A 16562-nucleotide genomic window follows, 5' to 3' on the forward strand; every position below is an offset into this window, starting at 1 on the left:
CCACCTACGGGACTGGTCTTTTCTATGATTGTATCACAAGTCGCCACGAAGGCCTATATAAGTCTACATGAGGCCCTACAACAATCTTGCTCATCATTCATCGTCCATCCACTATCATCATATCGCAGCGGTATCGTCACACGTTCTATATCGCAAGTCACACCTCGCATCCTTCACTATCTATGTCACCGCACTCGCCGTCCTCCTCCCAACCCTACTGCTCCACAGCTACTATGCCCGTGCCGACACACTCCCTGACGGCACAATCTATTGGATAACCAGCTCCACCTCACCTGATGCTCCCGTTCAGAGCCAGCATGTCACGGCTTGCCAAAACAACACGGTCACCGCCACTCCTCTAAATCAAACGTATATCGACGGCATGTAAAGTGGTCTTAAGGTCTACAGCCACAGCCAGAAGGCAGCTGGGCCGGCCTCGAGTGCTCGGGTTTCGGTGAAGGGTACTTCCGAGGGGCGAGCAACAGTAGCGCAGATTGCTCGGCGGCTTGCTATGAATGCTTACAGACCAGTCTTGAGATACGCAATGGTGCTTGGGGACATGACGCGCAGGGTTACTCGTTGAGTGGTGGGCCGGGTAGGTTTACAAGTAAGTATGCGCCACGGGTGTGCTGGACCAAGTTTCATGCGAGTCAATTAATATCGAGTTAGAAATGATCATTATGGTGGAGACTTCATTATCGTCTTGTAAAGATCTGGGAAGACTGTGATGTTGTATCTTCATTGAATAAGAACCGTTGAACCAAAAACTAGTAGCTTAAAAACATCTACTTTACTGCATTGGATTCAGGCATGGAGCATTTGATCGTTCAAGTTGTACAGATCTTATATGGGTATTTATACCGTTGACTGGCGCCTTTTACTCATAGATGTCTTGGCACCTAGGGCTTAACCCTACTTTAAAGAGCGGCAGCCAAGATGTCTATCAACTTTTTTTTTGAAGTTTCTACGTCTGTCAGCGCAATGTGCGCTTTAGCTGATTCGAGTCCAAAGAAGCTCAAGCGGTGAGACTGTCAGGCGGTCTACTACTCGCTCCTATTCGGTAGTGCTTATATCCTATCGAAATGGACCGATCTGCAGACTTCGAGATGCCATCGCCAAAGAGATTTCGACTAGAAGCTCCAGAACGTGATCGGGCCGCTGATCCAGCTACGCCGGTTGACGATATGGATGACATGTACGGTACGCTGCCAGTGCAGCCTCACAGTCCTACCAGTAGCTCCGGTGTTCTTGCACCAGCCTTCGGCAAAATCGCGTCTCCAATAGATCAAAAGCTATTCCAGCTCCCTGGTCTGGGAATGTTCAATGAGGATCCCGCCTATTCGCTCGAGGTTCCCCAACAGCAGTCGCAATCCTACTCATCCTTCTCAGAGGCAGATCAGGGCTCTTCAACAGGGAATGTGAAGGATATGGAGCCAGGAGATGAGGAAAAGCTTCATGTCAATGGCTGGCCTGACGTGGCCGTAGACGACGAGCGCATTGTCGATATCCAGACCATCGAAGCTGAAAATACCTCCTCTAACGCTAGCGAGATCCTTGTGGACGGGAATGCTACAGGAACTGCGAAATCTGAAGTACGGGTACCGGAAGCAAAGGCGCCAGTTTGTCAGGAAGTGACACGCTCAGGATCAGAGCTAGCACAAGCTGCACTTTACTGGCATTCTTCAGGAACTCTCGTTGACAACGGAGTTTGGCACGGAAAACTTTCGATCGAGAACGCACCGTTAATGACCCTAGACCCCAATACTACCAGAGGAGGAACCCATGCAGAAGTCTTACAAAACAAGGATGTTGGCCGAAATGGTGAGAATATTCAGGGAGAGTTGTTCTCGGGAGCGAGGCCTGTCTTTGAACAGAGCGAGAAGAAGATATCTATAGAACAAACCTCCGAAGGACTGGCCGAGGCCAAGGACGAAAACGAAGAAGCGGAATTTGAATTAGATTCTTCTCCGCTTGAATCTGATTCATCCTCGGATGACTCTACAGATGCTTCTTCGTCGGATGACAGCGATGCTGACGACTACGAGATGCTGAGTCCAGCAGAGCAAGCTCGCAGGCTAATGGCAGAAGACGGGGGATCGGGCGATGATGGCAAAGGACAAGGACGGAAAGCTGTTGCAGAAGTACCACGGACGCTAAATGAGAAGCCAGACGAGTTGGTGCCAAAGCCGAGTGTCATGGTCACGCAGGACATGAAGATCGAGGAACTAGGTCTCGTTGAGAATACCGTCGAGAACTTGGCTGTGATTAAAGCGAACACTTCTGGAGAATATCAGGTTCTAGAATCTGGATCCTTGCTCTGTCTCCAGGATAGGTCTGTGATAGGAGTCGTGTCAGAGACTCTGGGCCGAGTTCAGCAACCCTATTACTCCGTACGCTTTACCAATGCGACAGCTATTGCCGAAGCAGGAATCGGCAAGAACACAAAGATCTTCTACGTTGCACAGCACTCTACGACCGTTTTCACACAGCCATTGAAAGCTTTCAAAGGCTCGGACGCCTCCAATTTGCACGATGAAGAGGTCGGGGACGATGAGCTTGAGTTCTCAGACGATGAAGCTGAAGCCGAGCATAGGCGGCACGTGAAACAACAGCGAATGGCGAAGCGCAATGCTCGAGACGGCCAGCCAGACGGGTTCACTCGTGGACCACAGCAGCAACCTGGCGGGCCTGGCCCTCGTCTCAACGGTGGCTTACATCCGGTTCAAGAACATCCTCCGAACTCTGCAGAGGCTGCTCTGAACTATGACGATGCTGATGGCATGAACGTTGACGATAACGTGGATGAAGATGGCCTATACACGCCTCTAACAAGACCTTCTAACCTTCACGAAATACTCTCCGGCAAAGCACCGCCGATGGACCCTCACACCAGGCGTGGAAACACCAACAGAGGTCGTGGCGGGGCCAGAGGCGGCAACAGAGGCAGAGGAGATAATCGAGGCAGAGGAGACAATCGAGGCAGAGGCGGCAACCGTGGGATGCGAGACTCAGAGCGAGGGAAACAAACCCGAAAAGACCACGGGAACCGTGATGGGAAAGGTCAAACCCATGGGCATCCCAGCCCCCCAACGCCTCAAACAATCGGCTTTAGCCATCCTCAAACCAATGGCCTCCCACCACGTCCTCGCCCTGAGACCATTGGCTACCAACGGTCTACTCATCAAGGAAACGGCTTCCCTCACCCTCCGCCGCCGCAGTCGCCAATTCCTTCGCCAGCCTATCAAACCCAACAGCAACCCCAGTCCCACACTCACCCAGGCTACCCATCGCAATATCCAAACGCCTACAACCAATCCTATTTCCAACCACCACCACACCAGCCCTACCCTTCCCACTACCCCCAACAGAACCACTCCCAGTACCACCAGCCCCAGCAATCTATATCACGCCAAGGCTACATGCAACAATTCGCACCCCAACCCGATGTGTCATTTCCCCCTCGACCGCAGTACCCGCCCGCTATCCTTCCAGGCGCGCACATCAACCCGAACTTTTTCAAGCAGCAGGGGCAATCTTCGTCGTCTCAGGGTTGGCAGCAGGGATATCATCAGCAGCAGCAACAGCACGCGTCTCCCGCCGATAATATCACGGGTCCAGCAGGAGCAGTGTCCGACGCGGCGAGATTGCAGGACTTGCTGAGAGGTTTGGGCCGAAACGGTGGCTAGTCATGATAGAATAGTTCGTATAGAGGTAATCAACACTTGGCTACGAGCAGAGTGCAGTGCACGCGAGTGTAGAAAGAGCAATCAGTCTCTAAGGCGTACATTATGTGATTATACTATTTACTATTTGGTCGTACAAAACATCAGGCATGCTCGAACCCATAGATGGAAGGGTGAGTGAAGCGCAAGGTTGAAAGATAAACAAATCCGTGGTATCGTGCATGCATGAGTCCTTTTTTTGCAATGCTGCTCAAAAGAAAAGGAAAAACACCGAGATGTCAGGAGCCCCGACAGAAGAAATGAAGATGTGCATACAAAGTTCCTTCCAACAGCCATTACGTCTCTCCCTTCTTGTATCCTTTCGACCAAAGTGTAAAGTCTTGCAAGCTTTTCCCGTAAACGCCTCGCTTGCTATCCTTGCATTAAAGCGTGATGCATGCATGATAATGTCGGTCCAGCCAATGAAAAACAGTAATGGAAAAGTCTGCATGATATTGCCGGATCATCGTCCTCCGCGTCCTGTCTCGATCCTCTGCCTCACAACATCCACGCCCTCATTTCGCCCTCTCCGTGACTTTCCTAGAAATTCCACATCTGGGTGCACGACGCGCATGTGTCTTGTCAAGGCATCGTTCCTACTGAACGTCTTCTCTTCCGTGCACAAATGGCAGCGTACCTTGTGCTTGCGGTTGTTGTGGATCGTTTCTTCGTGTCGCGTAAGATCGTAGCTGCGGCTGAAGTTTGTGTTGCAAGGCTTGCCGGTTTGAGGATTGACCTTCTCGCATTTGTGTGGCCCAGGTTGGTTGTTGCGGGAGACATTGTTGGCCGCAGCTTGTGCATTGTGCGTGGCAGACGTAGGAGTCGTCGGTGTAGATGCATATTGGGATGAAGCACGGTGGGCTTCGCGACGATGCTTTTGAAGTTTTGTGGCGGTATCGAAGCGCGCGTGGCAGTCCGGAGTGGTGCATGTGTAGGTGCCTGAAGAGGCGGCCGTGTTAGCCGGGCGGGATATGGGTGCCTCTTGTGAGGATGGTGGTGAGCGGAGGCTTTGGTCAGCTTCTGGTATAATTCTGACATTTTCGGCCTGGCCAGTCTCGCTCTTGGTAGACTCCATTGAGGTCAAGGATGCTGGGAACTCTGGCACCTGGTCTGAGCCGCCGCGCATGCTACTGCTCTGGCGGCGTGACTCCGAAATAAATGGATACTGTTGTGGTATTGGGGGCGCTGATGGAGGCATGAAGCCTGGACCGGACGGGTGAGGTGCAGAAGATGAGGAGCTATCGGGTCTGCTTGGTTCCATTGAAGGGTAGTTTTGTTCGTTGTTGCTACTCTCGTCGGTGTCACCACGATGTAATCCTCTGTTAGAGTTTTGCGAAGAAAACTGAGGTTCGCGTTTTACTGATGGAACGAGGGGAACCTTGACATCTTCTTCTGTATTATCGTAGTCCAGAAGCGCCTCCTTTGGCGAAATGGTTTTTGGGGGGTTCAGATACCCCTGGCGAGATGGTGGGTGGTGTTGCGCATATGCGTGAGCATCTGCTTCCACTTTTTGCTGCAGTCTCAATTGGGCGGCCGAGGTTAAGCGAGTGGCGCCAGCGGGACTGCTCGGATTTGAATGGCCCCCATCCACCGCGAACTGTGAGCTCTCACGAAATGGCGACCGCTGCCGAGAGACGTTGACGGCTGGTGAAGCTGACCTCGCGGTCAGGTGGCCGGTATTCGCAACTTGCAGTAGATCTGAAAAGGCACTTCTGTGCGGTGACACAGTATTCCCTTGTGCTTGTTGCTGGCGAGGCTGCGATGACGGAGCTGATTGCGCCATTGCCGGATTGTACAGCTCATCTTGATACACATCTGACATGGTTCTGTCCAGCTGCGGCGTGTTGCTGCGCATGTCTGTTGACGAATCAACCCCTCCAGCGAATGTTCTCCGCGATGTATTCTGTGCTCCATTCATGTTTGATGCACGTTGCTGATTCATAGCTTGACTCATTGCTGTCTGAGTGGCCATCATCGCGACGGCATCGTTGGATACTGGATTGAAGTATTGAAAGGCCTGGTTGTAGAATAGATCGCTGTTGGAAGATGGCGTGTAAGCCGGCTTTGGATACTGGCTGACGGTCGGATACGAGTGATCCCAACTTTCCAGGTGCGCAGAATGTATCGATTGCACGTCTGGGTCAACTATTCGGGGATATGTTGCGGATTGAGTGTAGGGAGAATCCGGTCCCACGGACGCAACGGATGAGTCTGACGGAAGTCTTTTATGGGTCCTGTAGCTCGCGGGAGGATTGTATTGCTGTTGTGGAGAAGGTGCCAGGTATGAGTTGTCTGGGTATGTGTTGTTCCACGACTGCTGGGAGAAATCCTCGATCATGGGCGGAGGAGTGGTCGCTGAAGGCAGTCCGTTGGTCGCCGACTGCGGAACGCGGACTTGTGGGTATTGCGACGAACTGTTCTGCATATATTGTGTATCCGCGACACCGAAGTTGAAGCGGTCTGACGGTGTTGACTGTCTCGAGTCGATGTAGTAAGGGTCGTTGGATGAAGAAAACGAGTAGTTGAGGTCCAGTGCCAGTGGTGGGTGAGCTGGAGCGTCGACGAATTTGTTGAACAGAGGGATTTTGTTGTTGTTACTGTTGTCGTTGTCGTTGTAGTAGAAGTAGGAAGTTGGTAGGTCTGGTGAATTTGATGGTGAAGAAGATTCGGAAGAGGAAAGGGGTTGTACGTCTTGACGTCGTTGACGAAGATGAGCTAATGGCATATTCCAATATATGCACAAGCCAAGAAGAAGGGCAAAGCAAAAAGTTCGATGGACGGAAGATCGGAGTTTATGGGAAAAAGGTGGCGGGCGATCTTTATAGTTATGTGACGGATGACGGATCGAAAAAGCGAGGATAATTCTGTTGTGTTAAAATAGGGATATTACTCATCAGCTTCGTATTTCGAAAAGCAATTGGATAATGGACGAGTTTTGAGAAAAGTCGTAATTAATTGTCCGCTCTTTGCTTTGATGCCGCCTTTGCTTTGCTCGGATTTCTTTGTGGGCGTAGGCAAGAGAGATAGATATAGATAGATATATGGATGTGCATTAATATTGGATTATGATCTATTCCTTCTTCTTCCTTATTTTTCTGCTAAGCTAATCTTCGACGTCACACACTAATGCTCCTCTGCTTTCCTTTCACCGGCGACAGATCCAGCCCGATGATTTTGATTCTGCCGCCTAAAATCCGATCTTGGACCCGACACTAGTCCAAGATTGGATAGATTGCGCAGCAAGGAGCTGAAGCGACGCGCTGATTCGGCCCCTCCTCTCCCCATCAGACCCTGATCGACGGGCTGGACTTTCTATTTTGAGTATAATCGTCTCAGATCTTCTCTCGTGCCAAATCGTCCTCGGCTCTTCACTGTCCAGTCTTGGCTTCCTGCATACTTCCCATCGGGACCAGATGAGGCGCAGTTGATGATGTGGCTGAGAAGCCTTTTGTGTTATCCCATCTCTGAAGACCTTACCATGGAACACCCGAAGATACCGTGCAACTATACCCAATCGCCTCCTCCTTCTACATCAAGGCTGCAACATGTGGAGGGGTCAAGAGCCGCAGTGATGGGTACAGAGAGTATCCGGTTTATACGCTTCAGCTGGTATGATACGGGTCGCAAGCGAACAGTTGGCAGGGGACGCGCAATCCACTTCGGCGAAAGATCATGTGAGCCGGCATCTGCTGACTCCCATGAACACTTTCGCATTAGTCATCACATAATGATGCTTCTCATTGGTCAAGGTTACAGCAGTCGGTCATTCCAGTCACGAGTACGAGAACAAAGACCCCATCAAATGGCGGGCATTTTAGCTGTGGCTTGACTCATCGCGGATAAAGACAATACAGAACTGCGGTTCAAAGAGAATGGGCAACAATTGGCATTTCGCGCGGAGGGGGCCGATGGTGTGGCTGAAGTACTCGATGTGGCTGACGCACTCGGATGGGGGGTTAACGCTTGGCATCATGCGGGGAGACGGAGATGGATGGAGGTTCAAGAGCCTCAACGATAAAGTAATGTACCTAATGGACCTTCCCTACTGGCTACTGCTGCAGGTACACCCCTATTATGTCATTAAATCATCATGGCCCGTGCAAAGCTGAAGGATTTGAAGCAAGACGTGGGGAAAAAAGAAGTTTCCTGTCAGAACTTTCGCCTTCTAGTTCCCTTCCATGCAGCATTAGTCTGTCTCTATCTATATAAGAGGCTAGAGCTTCTTGGCACTCTGTGGCTGAGTCGACGCACTCGACTTCTTATCATCCCGATGAGGGCATGCGAACCTTATACGTGACGGATCGACCTTCCCGATGCTAGCCGGTCGGTAAACTCCACTGCCGGGATGGGCAAAGACTGGGCTGAAAATTTCGACTCAAATTTCTTGCTCTCGTGCACTCCGATGTTCGAGATGCTTCTCATGCACCTCATTCAAATCAACTAACCCATTCTTTATGGCTGAGTTCACTTCTGGTCTTCTTCAGCGTCCTCCTTGGTAGACAGCGACGACTTTCTGAACCCTTTGGTAAGGTCGCATTGGTATCGTACCAGCTGACGGCCGCTTCGCCCTGCCTCCTTGAGTCGGACCGGGCGAGGGTGGTCCACATCTCATTTCAGCATTCTTCAATCTTCATTCGTCACGCAGTGGATGGAAAAAAACCGAGTTCGCAAGTTATCGTACGGAAAAGGCAAAGCTAGCTGCGTAGAGGCGCAGAGTTGCGTCGACTCCCGCGCTGCTGTGCTTTGTAATTGTGATTTCGCTTTGCCTTTGCGCCGGGTCCGAGGTGACGATGTTCACAACACCGACTGCGAGTGTTTGCCGTCCGTGTGCAGGATCTGAAGATCGCGAAGAGCGTATGGCTTTGGTGTCTGAGGAGAGCCTGCTGAGCCCGCATGGATTGTAGAGCTGATCAGCTTCGTACTTTCGCGGGGTCCGAGCTCGTGTCCGCATCTCCAACAACGGTGGAACGGGTGTGATTCATCATCATTACATATCACGACTGTATGGCTGCATGCAGCTTGCCAAGCTTCCCTTGATTCTCGTCCTGCTCGCGATGGCGTCTTCCCAAGGCAAAGACGAGGGCGAGAAGCTGTCATTCTAGGCTAGGCATGCACCATTTACACGTGGTGAGAGCGGTGCTCGTCGAAGCCATGTCGCCAGCAAAACATGAGAATCTGCGAGCTGAACTTTGATCTGCACGGCACCTGATGTTTATTTTACTGATTACACATAGGGAGGTACAATAATCAGACGCTGTCGTCTTTGGGTGCCTAAGCACACTGCAGAACGCGTCATCTGTCCGATTTCTGCTGTGTGTTCTCGATTTAGGATGACTGGTCCAGATTTGTTGGTCGACTCGCAACGCATCTGCGTGGTTCTAGACTATGATACCCGATGCTGCTTGGGCCTGTTGAAGGGGTAGACGACGAGTATTTCGCTGCGGGTGGTGGCTAAAGCTGGAGGCCCAAATAATCTATTGCCTTTGCTGCAGGCTGACTAGACACATGTACGGTTCGACAATCTAGGCTGGTTCTTCTTTGTAATCTTCTGGGGCAGGCGAACGATTGTGCCCTCCAGGCGCTTAAGGACATTCGCCAGCCTGGAAGAGGAGCGCCAAATCGTGCTCCCCAGACGTTGCCAGATGTTTTCTATCCTTGTATCCCACTCTCAATCCTCTTCTCTTCTCAGCTAAACCATGCCGCAACTCTGAAATTTTCGCCGCTACTTTGATCTCAACCATTCTGCAAATGCATACTTTTCTCAGTGGAGATGCTGCCTTCATCGGTCTTCGACAGCCATCGCCGTGAGATCCGTGACGAAGCATTCCCAAACCACTAGCAACGTCTTGCCACACACACGTCCTTCTCCATCGAGATATCTTGCCGATTTTCAGTGATATCGATATTTTTAGCGCAGCAGGACCTCCAATGACTGTTACCTCGATCGTTGAAAGACCGGAATTCCATCGTGCATGGCTGGCGAAATTGGAGAGGAAGGGGCCATCCGAGCTGCTGATGGTCCTCGATACCCATATCGCCTGAGCTCAGGGCATAAGAAAAGATCTAGCCAAATACACGACAAATCAGTTGATTCAATCCCTGATTCGACCGCAGGAAGGGCAACCGGATGATGAAATGCGCTCTCCCTTGTTGGCGTGCAAAACTCACGGCACCCAAAAGTCTAAAGGCGAATGCTTCCTTTAGCAAGACATAACATGGAGCATGGAGAGTTAGACCTAATTGTCATTATAGGGGACCTTTCAGTCATGGGACAGGCTGTTCGCAGAATACAACAGACCATGTTGAGAAGAAGCAAGTTGTAGCGGTTGTGGCGGGCAGGTTCTGCCGTGGAGCACAATTGACGGTTTTTGATATTGCGTCCTGTAGCTACCATAACGGTCCAAAAGGCAGACTTTAAGCATTCAAAAGACTCCCTGAAGCATACCAAGCAGGATGGTGTAAATCTGACGCGGAGAATCGTAATGATATGGGCATTCGTATCATTTCGATAGCATTTGACAGTTTTGCAATAATTCAACCAACAAATGTACGTAACTCGTTCAGATTCTCGTGAAATCACAATGGCAACCTCAAGCTTCCATTTTTCCCCTGGGAAGGATCACTTTAGACGTACTAGCAATCTATAAAGGCTTTGACTATCGCAAAAGGCCATGAGACTAGTTGTATAGGTCATTGAATGCACAAATGAAAATCAATAATTCATTTCAAAAATCCTACGTTCAGGGTTAGGGTTAGCAAAATTTCCTGTTGCCCACTGGCTATTCTACGCCATTGTGGAATACCGTCTTCAGAATGCCTCCAATCACATGGCACCGCACCAGCGCTCCCACGATACCATGCCTCAGTTCTCCCGCATCGCCGCCGTGACGGGTGCGAACAAAGGCATCGGTCTTGCCATCGTCCGCAATCTAGCGCTGCAGTATCCGTCCTCAGCTTTCAACAACGGGCCTCTGCTCATCTACTTGTGCGCGAGGGACAAGGGAAGGGGAGAAGATGCTGTCAAGACGCTTGAAGATGATGCGCAGTTGAAGAAAGCGAAGGCGTTGGTGCAGCATGGGGGCTTGACGACGGTCAAGTACCATGGGCTTGATATCAGCAAGACGAAGAGTATACTGGACTTTGCGGGATTCTTGGAGAAGGAACATCCTGAGGGGATTGATATGGTGGTCAATAATGCCGGGATTGCTATGAATGGCTTTGGTATGCTATGCTCCCAGCGGCTGCCTTGCTCTCCTTCCGCCTCCACCAGGGTTCAAAATCTCCACTGACACTCCTGCGCGCAGACATCAATGTCGTCAAGGAGACCCTCCAATGCAACTACTACGGCACCCTAACAGCCACGCGCTCCCTCCTCCCTCTGATCCGTCCCGGCGGCCGTCTGGTGAATCTATCCAGCATGGTAGGTCATCTAAACTCCAAATACTCGGAGGAAATCCGCACCGCGTTCGCCGAGTCCAAGACCGTCGACGACGTCACCAAGCTCATGGAATCCTTCACCGAAGCTGTTGACCAAGGCAAGGAGCAAGAGCAAGGCTGGCCCAGTGCAGCCTATGCCGTGAGCAAGAGCGGCATTACGGGTATGACGAGGGCTATTGCGTTGGAGGTGGAGGAGAGGCGGAAGGAGAGTGGGGTATTGGTTAATAGCTGTTGTCCGGGTTATGTGAATACGGATATGACGAAGCATAGGGGTTCCAAGTCGGTGGATGAGGGGGCGCAGACGCCGGTGCTGTTGGCGTGTGGGGATATTGGGACGACGAGTGGGGAGTTCGTAAGCTACTTCCCACGTCCTTTTATTCGCTAATCCATAACCTGATTTGAGTCGCGAGACACGTTGCGGGAGTATATTGACTTCAGCAATTGTCTTGCGACTCAAATCATGGTTTTGCAAAGGAAGTTACTGACTGAAGGAATTGCAGTGGCAGCATGAGGAGGTTATTGATTGGTAGTAGCGTCTTCACAGCAGATGTCAGTGGATTGGATTGGCAAAGCTGCAGTCAGGTGTATGGTACTTTCCCTCCAAGACCTGGCCCTCTTATGGAACTGATTGCTGCGCAAGACGAGCGAGCAGCCAAGGAGAAGTGCTTCGCTGTCACGTGGACATGGATAGCAGTGCAGCACCCGTGTTCTAACCTTGTAATCAATGACCAAGCCGGCGCGTTTAAAATGCTTTTTCTAGACTGAAGGCAACAAGAACGGGAACACTAAATGAACAATCAGAGATGAGTCACTGGAGTCACGAGGCACAATGCAAAGCGAACGAGTGCTTGAAGATTGATGGAATTATCTGGTATCATTCCATAGTTGACCTGCCACTTGACTCCCCGGCTCCCTGTGAGCTCTTATGATACACAAAGCAAGAACCCCGTAGAGAAACCATTTGCAGCCACCATGAGCCATCGCTCCACCACTGATCCACCTGATCCAAGCGCGTGTTGTATGTGATTGTGGCGAGCCATGAAGAAAGTCGTGAATGTGAGAGTAAGGAACCTAACCACCGAAACCGTACAGGGTGCGGCCTTGTCGCTTGAGAGCGTAGACGACATCGAGGGAGGTGACGGTCTTTCGCTTGGCGTGCTCGGTGTAAGTGACGGCGTCTCGGATGACACCCTCGAGGAAGGTCTTCAGGACACCGCGAGTCTCCTCGTAGATCACTGTTGGGGATGGATCAGCGACCATTTGCGACACGTGGGATGAAAGGGTTCCGAGCAGAGAGAAGAGCGGATAGACTTACTGGCCGAGATACGCTTGACACCGCCACGACGCGCGAGACGACGGATCGCAGGCTTGGTTATGCCTTGGATGTTGTCACGGAGAATCTTTCGGTGGCGCTTGGCCCCGCCTTTGCCGAGACCCTTTCCACCTTTTCCGCCTGTGTGGACGCGTCAGTGTGCTGCTGCGGCTTCGAGGCAGACGCTGCCATGGAACGGCGGCGATGAGGCTGGGAGGTACTCACGTCCAGTCATGTTGATGGGGGTGAAGTGATAAGGTGAGCGTTAGAAGTTGTGTGTGGAATGTGGATGAAGGATGACTTCGTTGGTAGTGGATGGATCGAATTGATAGCGGTGGATGGAGGTTGTAAGAGGTCTTACCGTTGGAGATATTTCAAGCAGACCCGCTGCCAAGTGGTGATTGAGTTGCGCAGCACGCTAAACCGTTTCTGACCGTTCCAGTTCGCGAGGGTTCATATCACTAGCTTCGATTTTAATTAAGCGTGCAGGAACGCAGAAGGCGATGATAATTTGTGCGATAGACACCACCTACTACAATTGACTCACGATTTGACATGTGGATGGGCATTGAGTCACAATAAATTCTACATCGCTGAAGGACAAAGCATTCTGGCGGTCGCTTAATCCTGGCGGATTCTGATTGGTCCAAAATAGTTTTTTTTTTGATGTTCGTCCCTAACAAAAATCAGCCCTACCAATTCGCAAAATCAAATGCTCAATTCCAGCACATCAAACAAGTGAATTACACTAGCGCGTAATCCGCCCGCCCCTGCCTGATCATCACTTTCTTCGATAAACTACTTATTCCCACTTTCTTCCATCTTCCACTCTCCCCCATCCAACCACCATCGTCATCAACAATATCGACAACTTCATCCACCACAACTCCATACACAACTCCATCTTCATTCTCATCATCATATCAATCACTCGCAATGGCTCGTACCAAGCAGACAGCTCGTAAGTCACATCGACCTCACTGTCGCAATACTTGCTTCCTACCTCGCTGCCGCCTCACCTTCCACCTTGCACTATTCCAACACGACCCTCACTACTTCACCAAAGCAACATCACTGACGCGTCATCATAGGCAAATCCACCGGAGGAAAGGCTCCCCGTAAGCAGCTCGCCTCCAAGGCCGCTCGTAAAGCCGCGCCATCAACTGGTGGTGTCAAGAAGCCCCATCGCTACAAGCCAGGTAAGCTCACCCAACACTGCCTCACTCATTCATCATGCTAACCACGCGTCTCAGGAACCGTCGCTCTCCGTGAGATCCGTCGCTACCAGAAGTCGACTGAGCTCCTCATCCGCAAGCTCCCCTTCCAGCGTCTCGTCCGTGAAATCGCCCAGGACTTTAAGTCAGACCTCCGCTTCCAGTCATCCGCCATCGGTGCTCTCCAGGAGTCCGTCGAGGCATACCTCGTCAGCTTGTTCGAAGACACCAACCTGTGCGCCATCCACGCCAAGCGGTAAGCGTCCCCGTCCTCCCAAGTCTTGCGTTCTTACACTTTACTAACGCGTCTCCAGTGTCACCATCCAGTCCAAGGATATCCAGCTCGCCCGTCGTCTCCGTGGCGAGCGCTCTTAGATGCCTCCTTCTCAATCGGCATATCTAGCATCATTCCCTCTCGACATACCCGCTCGAACATGACGGCTACTTCGGTGGACAAACATGGAGGAAAAGCACTTGTGCTTTGAGCGAGATCTTTTGTAGCTAGCTGGTCGTCAGGCATTTCTTTGGTTCGTCTTCATATGCGCATAGGTCGAGGTCTCCGGTGGCTCTCATGGTGTTTGCTCAGGGGAGAGCACGGGCTTGCTTTTGTATCATAATTCAGCGACGATGGCGGGAGGTCGCTGAAACTCAATGACAACCTGACGAACGATGATGAATCTTCGTCTTCTCTGAACTACTACTGCTACTACCACTTTCATTCCACATGTTTCGTGACTCGTGCCTCTGCCTCATTTTGATCTGCCTCACTTGAAGCATGCGTGTCTAACACGTGCCAGACCTGCCACTGCATGACGCGTTTCTCTCCACTTGCCAGCACTACGAATCCCAGCCCATACGCGTGCGTTCCTTCTCACCCGCGAAGACCGTCCATTGCCGTCTCTCGAGACAAGTGGCAGCTGCCAGATCTACTTGCATCCATCTCGTGGTCAGAGACGGGCATGCAAATGCGACCTGTAAGAAACCCATGCTGCGATACGCGAGCGCTACCTGGTTCACGAGTGGACAAGTTCGGAAGCCATCACTACTGTAGAGTCAGGTAATTTATTTCTTTGCGTCTACGTGCTGTAGTTCCCTGTACGGGCGCCACGCTTCATGCCTGCCACGCAGCTCCTTCTGAGTGAACCTTACTACCCGATCCGGCCATTGAGTGACCAATGGTGGTAGGTATTTCGAGAGAGCCTCGTCGTTGCTGTAGTCTAGAGCTGCGATTTAAGACTGGTTCAACTTCACGGCGAGGAACCTCTCCCACTCACGTTTTGCATGGGGAGCTTCCGTGAGGAAGAGGCGTCTCGGACGCCGGGCGACCTTTTGCGGTCCCAGTCACTTGGAACACACATCTTCCGAGGCGAAGGCGGGCCTCAAAACCTAGCCGGGTCGGTCAGCGAACCACTGTCCAATCGCTTTTCGCTCTCACTGTCGACTTGTAGGTCCGTCCGAGAAGAAGACGTGGTTCAGAGCCTGTCCCAGTTGCGCAGTCAGCACGGTCTTTTCCAACACACTTCTCGCGTCAAGGGAGAGCGCTTACCTCCAGCGCGTTTAGTCTTGAGGTACTCTGGTACATGACTAGCCCTGTGACCAGATCCCGGGCTTCTTCAGAGGCCAGCGGAAGTATGTCTTTCCATGACTTGGGCGGGAAGGCATGGAAGGACATTTTGTTCCAGTCTGGGAAGGTTCTGGCTTCCTGGAGTCACGGCAAGCATTAGCTGCATGTTTGTATTTAGGAGATGATTTCATAGAGGGTCGAGAAGCTACTCACCGGCCAAGTCTCATCAGTCGGCGTTCCCAGTGTCTCGAAGATTGATTTGACTAATGTTAATTCACTTCCCAATTCCCCAGCATCGAAAAGCGTCCATTGGGCCTCCCCGCTTTTCACACCCGGCTTTTCAAATCCATCAAGACCACGCCTCACGCACTCCGCCACTACGCAACCCGCAGCCCACAAGTCTAACTCCGGTCCATAGGCCTTATGCCCAAAGAGTACCTCCGGAGGGCGATAGCACGTGGTCCCTACGTCGGTGATTTTCTGGTCAGACGGCTCAGATGCCGGGTCGTCTGGGGACCATGCGATTCCAAAGTCTGCAAGCAAGGCGGGTCCCGAGGAGGTGCTGAGTAGGATGTTGGCGGGTTTAATGTCGCGGTGAATGATTCCTTTTGAATGTATATGAGCGAGGGCGCAGAACAAACCTTCGAGTATATGACGTGCTGCCGTCGCTTTGAGGGGGAAGCCTTTTCTTAGCACTGTGTCCAGATCGAGTGGTTTGAAGGGGAAAACGAGCAGGAATTGTGAGGACAGGGTATGCGTGGTGAGAAGAGAGATGATGTACGGGTGGGCAGCAGCGGCGAGGATGCGTGCTTCGCGCTTGGGGTTGTGGGGTGGGTGAGTTTGAAAGGGAATGGTGACCTTAATTGCTAAGCTTTTGAGGTGATCGGTATTTATTTGCTTGTAGACGGTGGAGAAGAGGCCGGTGGCGTGATGGGTGCAGTTGGTGAAGGGTCCAATGGTTTGGCCTGTTTGCTGTGAGGAGTCCTCGAGTGTAGAAGTTGGCGGCGATGGAACGTCGTCGGCTGGCATTCTCAAATAACGGTCTCCGTCGATCCACCCGTTGCAACGTTGGTAATAGTCCTCCTATGTGGTGTTTTAGAGTCAGGGTTAAGGTTGCGAAATAATCGAACGAACTTTTGACTGTGCATCTTTATATATGACTTTCTCAAGAAGCCTGCCCTCTGCTTGCATTTGAGTTGTGTCCTTATCTGGGAATACAGAAGACAAGGTATTTGTGCTGACATTAGGTCAATGTTTGCAGGCTTTACGTGACACAGAGTACATAAACACAAACTTGCATTTTCAGAGTATGG

The 16562-nt window shown here is 51.4% G+C and overlaps 6 protein-coding genes across 6 annotated transcripts; 3 read left to right on the forward strand and 3 right to left on the reverse strand.

Moving 5' to 3' along the window:
- Window positions 1-1082: 1082 nt before the first annotated feature.
- Window positions 1083-3686, forward strand: HO173_006553 (uncharacterized protein; the record flags this gene model as incomplete). The annotated part of the gene is made up of 1 exon (XM_037308462.1): window positions 1083-3686. One exon carries the CDS (start codon window positions 1083-1085, stop codon window positions 3684-3686), a length of 2604 nt encoding a protein of 867 aa, XP_037164728.1.
- A 499-nt stretch (window positions 3687-4185) lies between these two features.
- Window positions 4186-6447, reverse strand: HO173_006554 (uncharacterized protein; the record flags this gene model as incomplete). Its single annotated transcript, XM_037308463.1, has 1 exon — window positions 4186-6447. The coding sequence occupies one exon, from the start codon at window positions 6445-6447 to the stop codon at window positions 4186-4188; it is 2262 nt and encodes a 753-aa protein (XP_037164729.1).
- Window positions 6448-10579: 4132 nt separating this feature from the next.
- Window positions 10580-11689, forward strand: HO173_006555 (uncharacterized protein; the record flags this gene model as incomplete). Its single annotated transcript, XM_037308464.1, has 3 exons — window positions 10580-10943; window positions 11027-11511; window positions 11660-11689. The coding sequence occupies 3 exons, from the start codon at window positions 10580-10582 to the stop codon at window positions 11687-11689; spliced, it is 879 nt and encodes a 292-aa protein (XP_037164730.1).
- Window positions 11690-12230: 541 nt separating this feature from the next.
- Window positions 12231-12706, reverse strand: HO173_006556 (uncharacterized protein; the record flags this gene model as incomplete). The annotated part of the gene is made up of 3 exons (XM_037308465.1): window positions 12231-12394; window positions 12475-12612; window positions 12697-12706. The coding sequence occupies 3 exons, from the start codon at window positions 12704-12706 to the stop codon at window positions 12231-12233; spliced, it is 312 nt and encodes a 103-aa protein (XP_037164731.1).
- A 701-nt stretch (window positions 12707-13407) lies between these two features.
- Window positions 13408-14060, forward strand: HO173_006557 (uncharacterized protein; the record flags this gene model as incomplete). The annotated part of the gene is made up of 4 exons (XM_037308466.1): window positions 13408-13432; window positions 13563-13670; window positions 13725-13941; window positions 14000-14060. 4 exons carry the CDS (start codon window positions 13408-13410, stop codon window positions 14058-14060), a joined length of 411 nt encoding a protein of 136 aa, XP_037164732.1.
- Window positions 14061-15116: 1056 nt separating this feature from the next.
- On the reverse strand, window positions 15117-16440 carry HO173_006558 (uncharacterized protein; the record flags this gene model as incomplete). The annotated part of the gene is made up of 4 exons (XM_037308467.1): window positions 15117-15164; window positions 15232-15387; window positions 15463-16332; window positions 16384-16440. 4 exons carry the CDS (start codon window positions 16438-16440, stop codon window positions 15117-15119), a joined length of 1131 nt encoding a protein of 376 aa, XP_037164733.1.
- Window positions 16441-16562: the final 122 nt, after the last annotated feature.

This window comes from Letharia columbiana (genome assembly GCF_014066305.1).
Source record: "Letharia columbiana isolate WasteWater2 chromosome Unknown Sc0000019_s0, whole genome shotgun sequence".
Taxonomy (NCBI): domain Eukaryota; kingdom Fungi; phylum Ascomycota; class Lecanoromycetes; order Lecanorales; family Parmeliaceae; genus Letharia; species Letharia columbiana.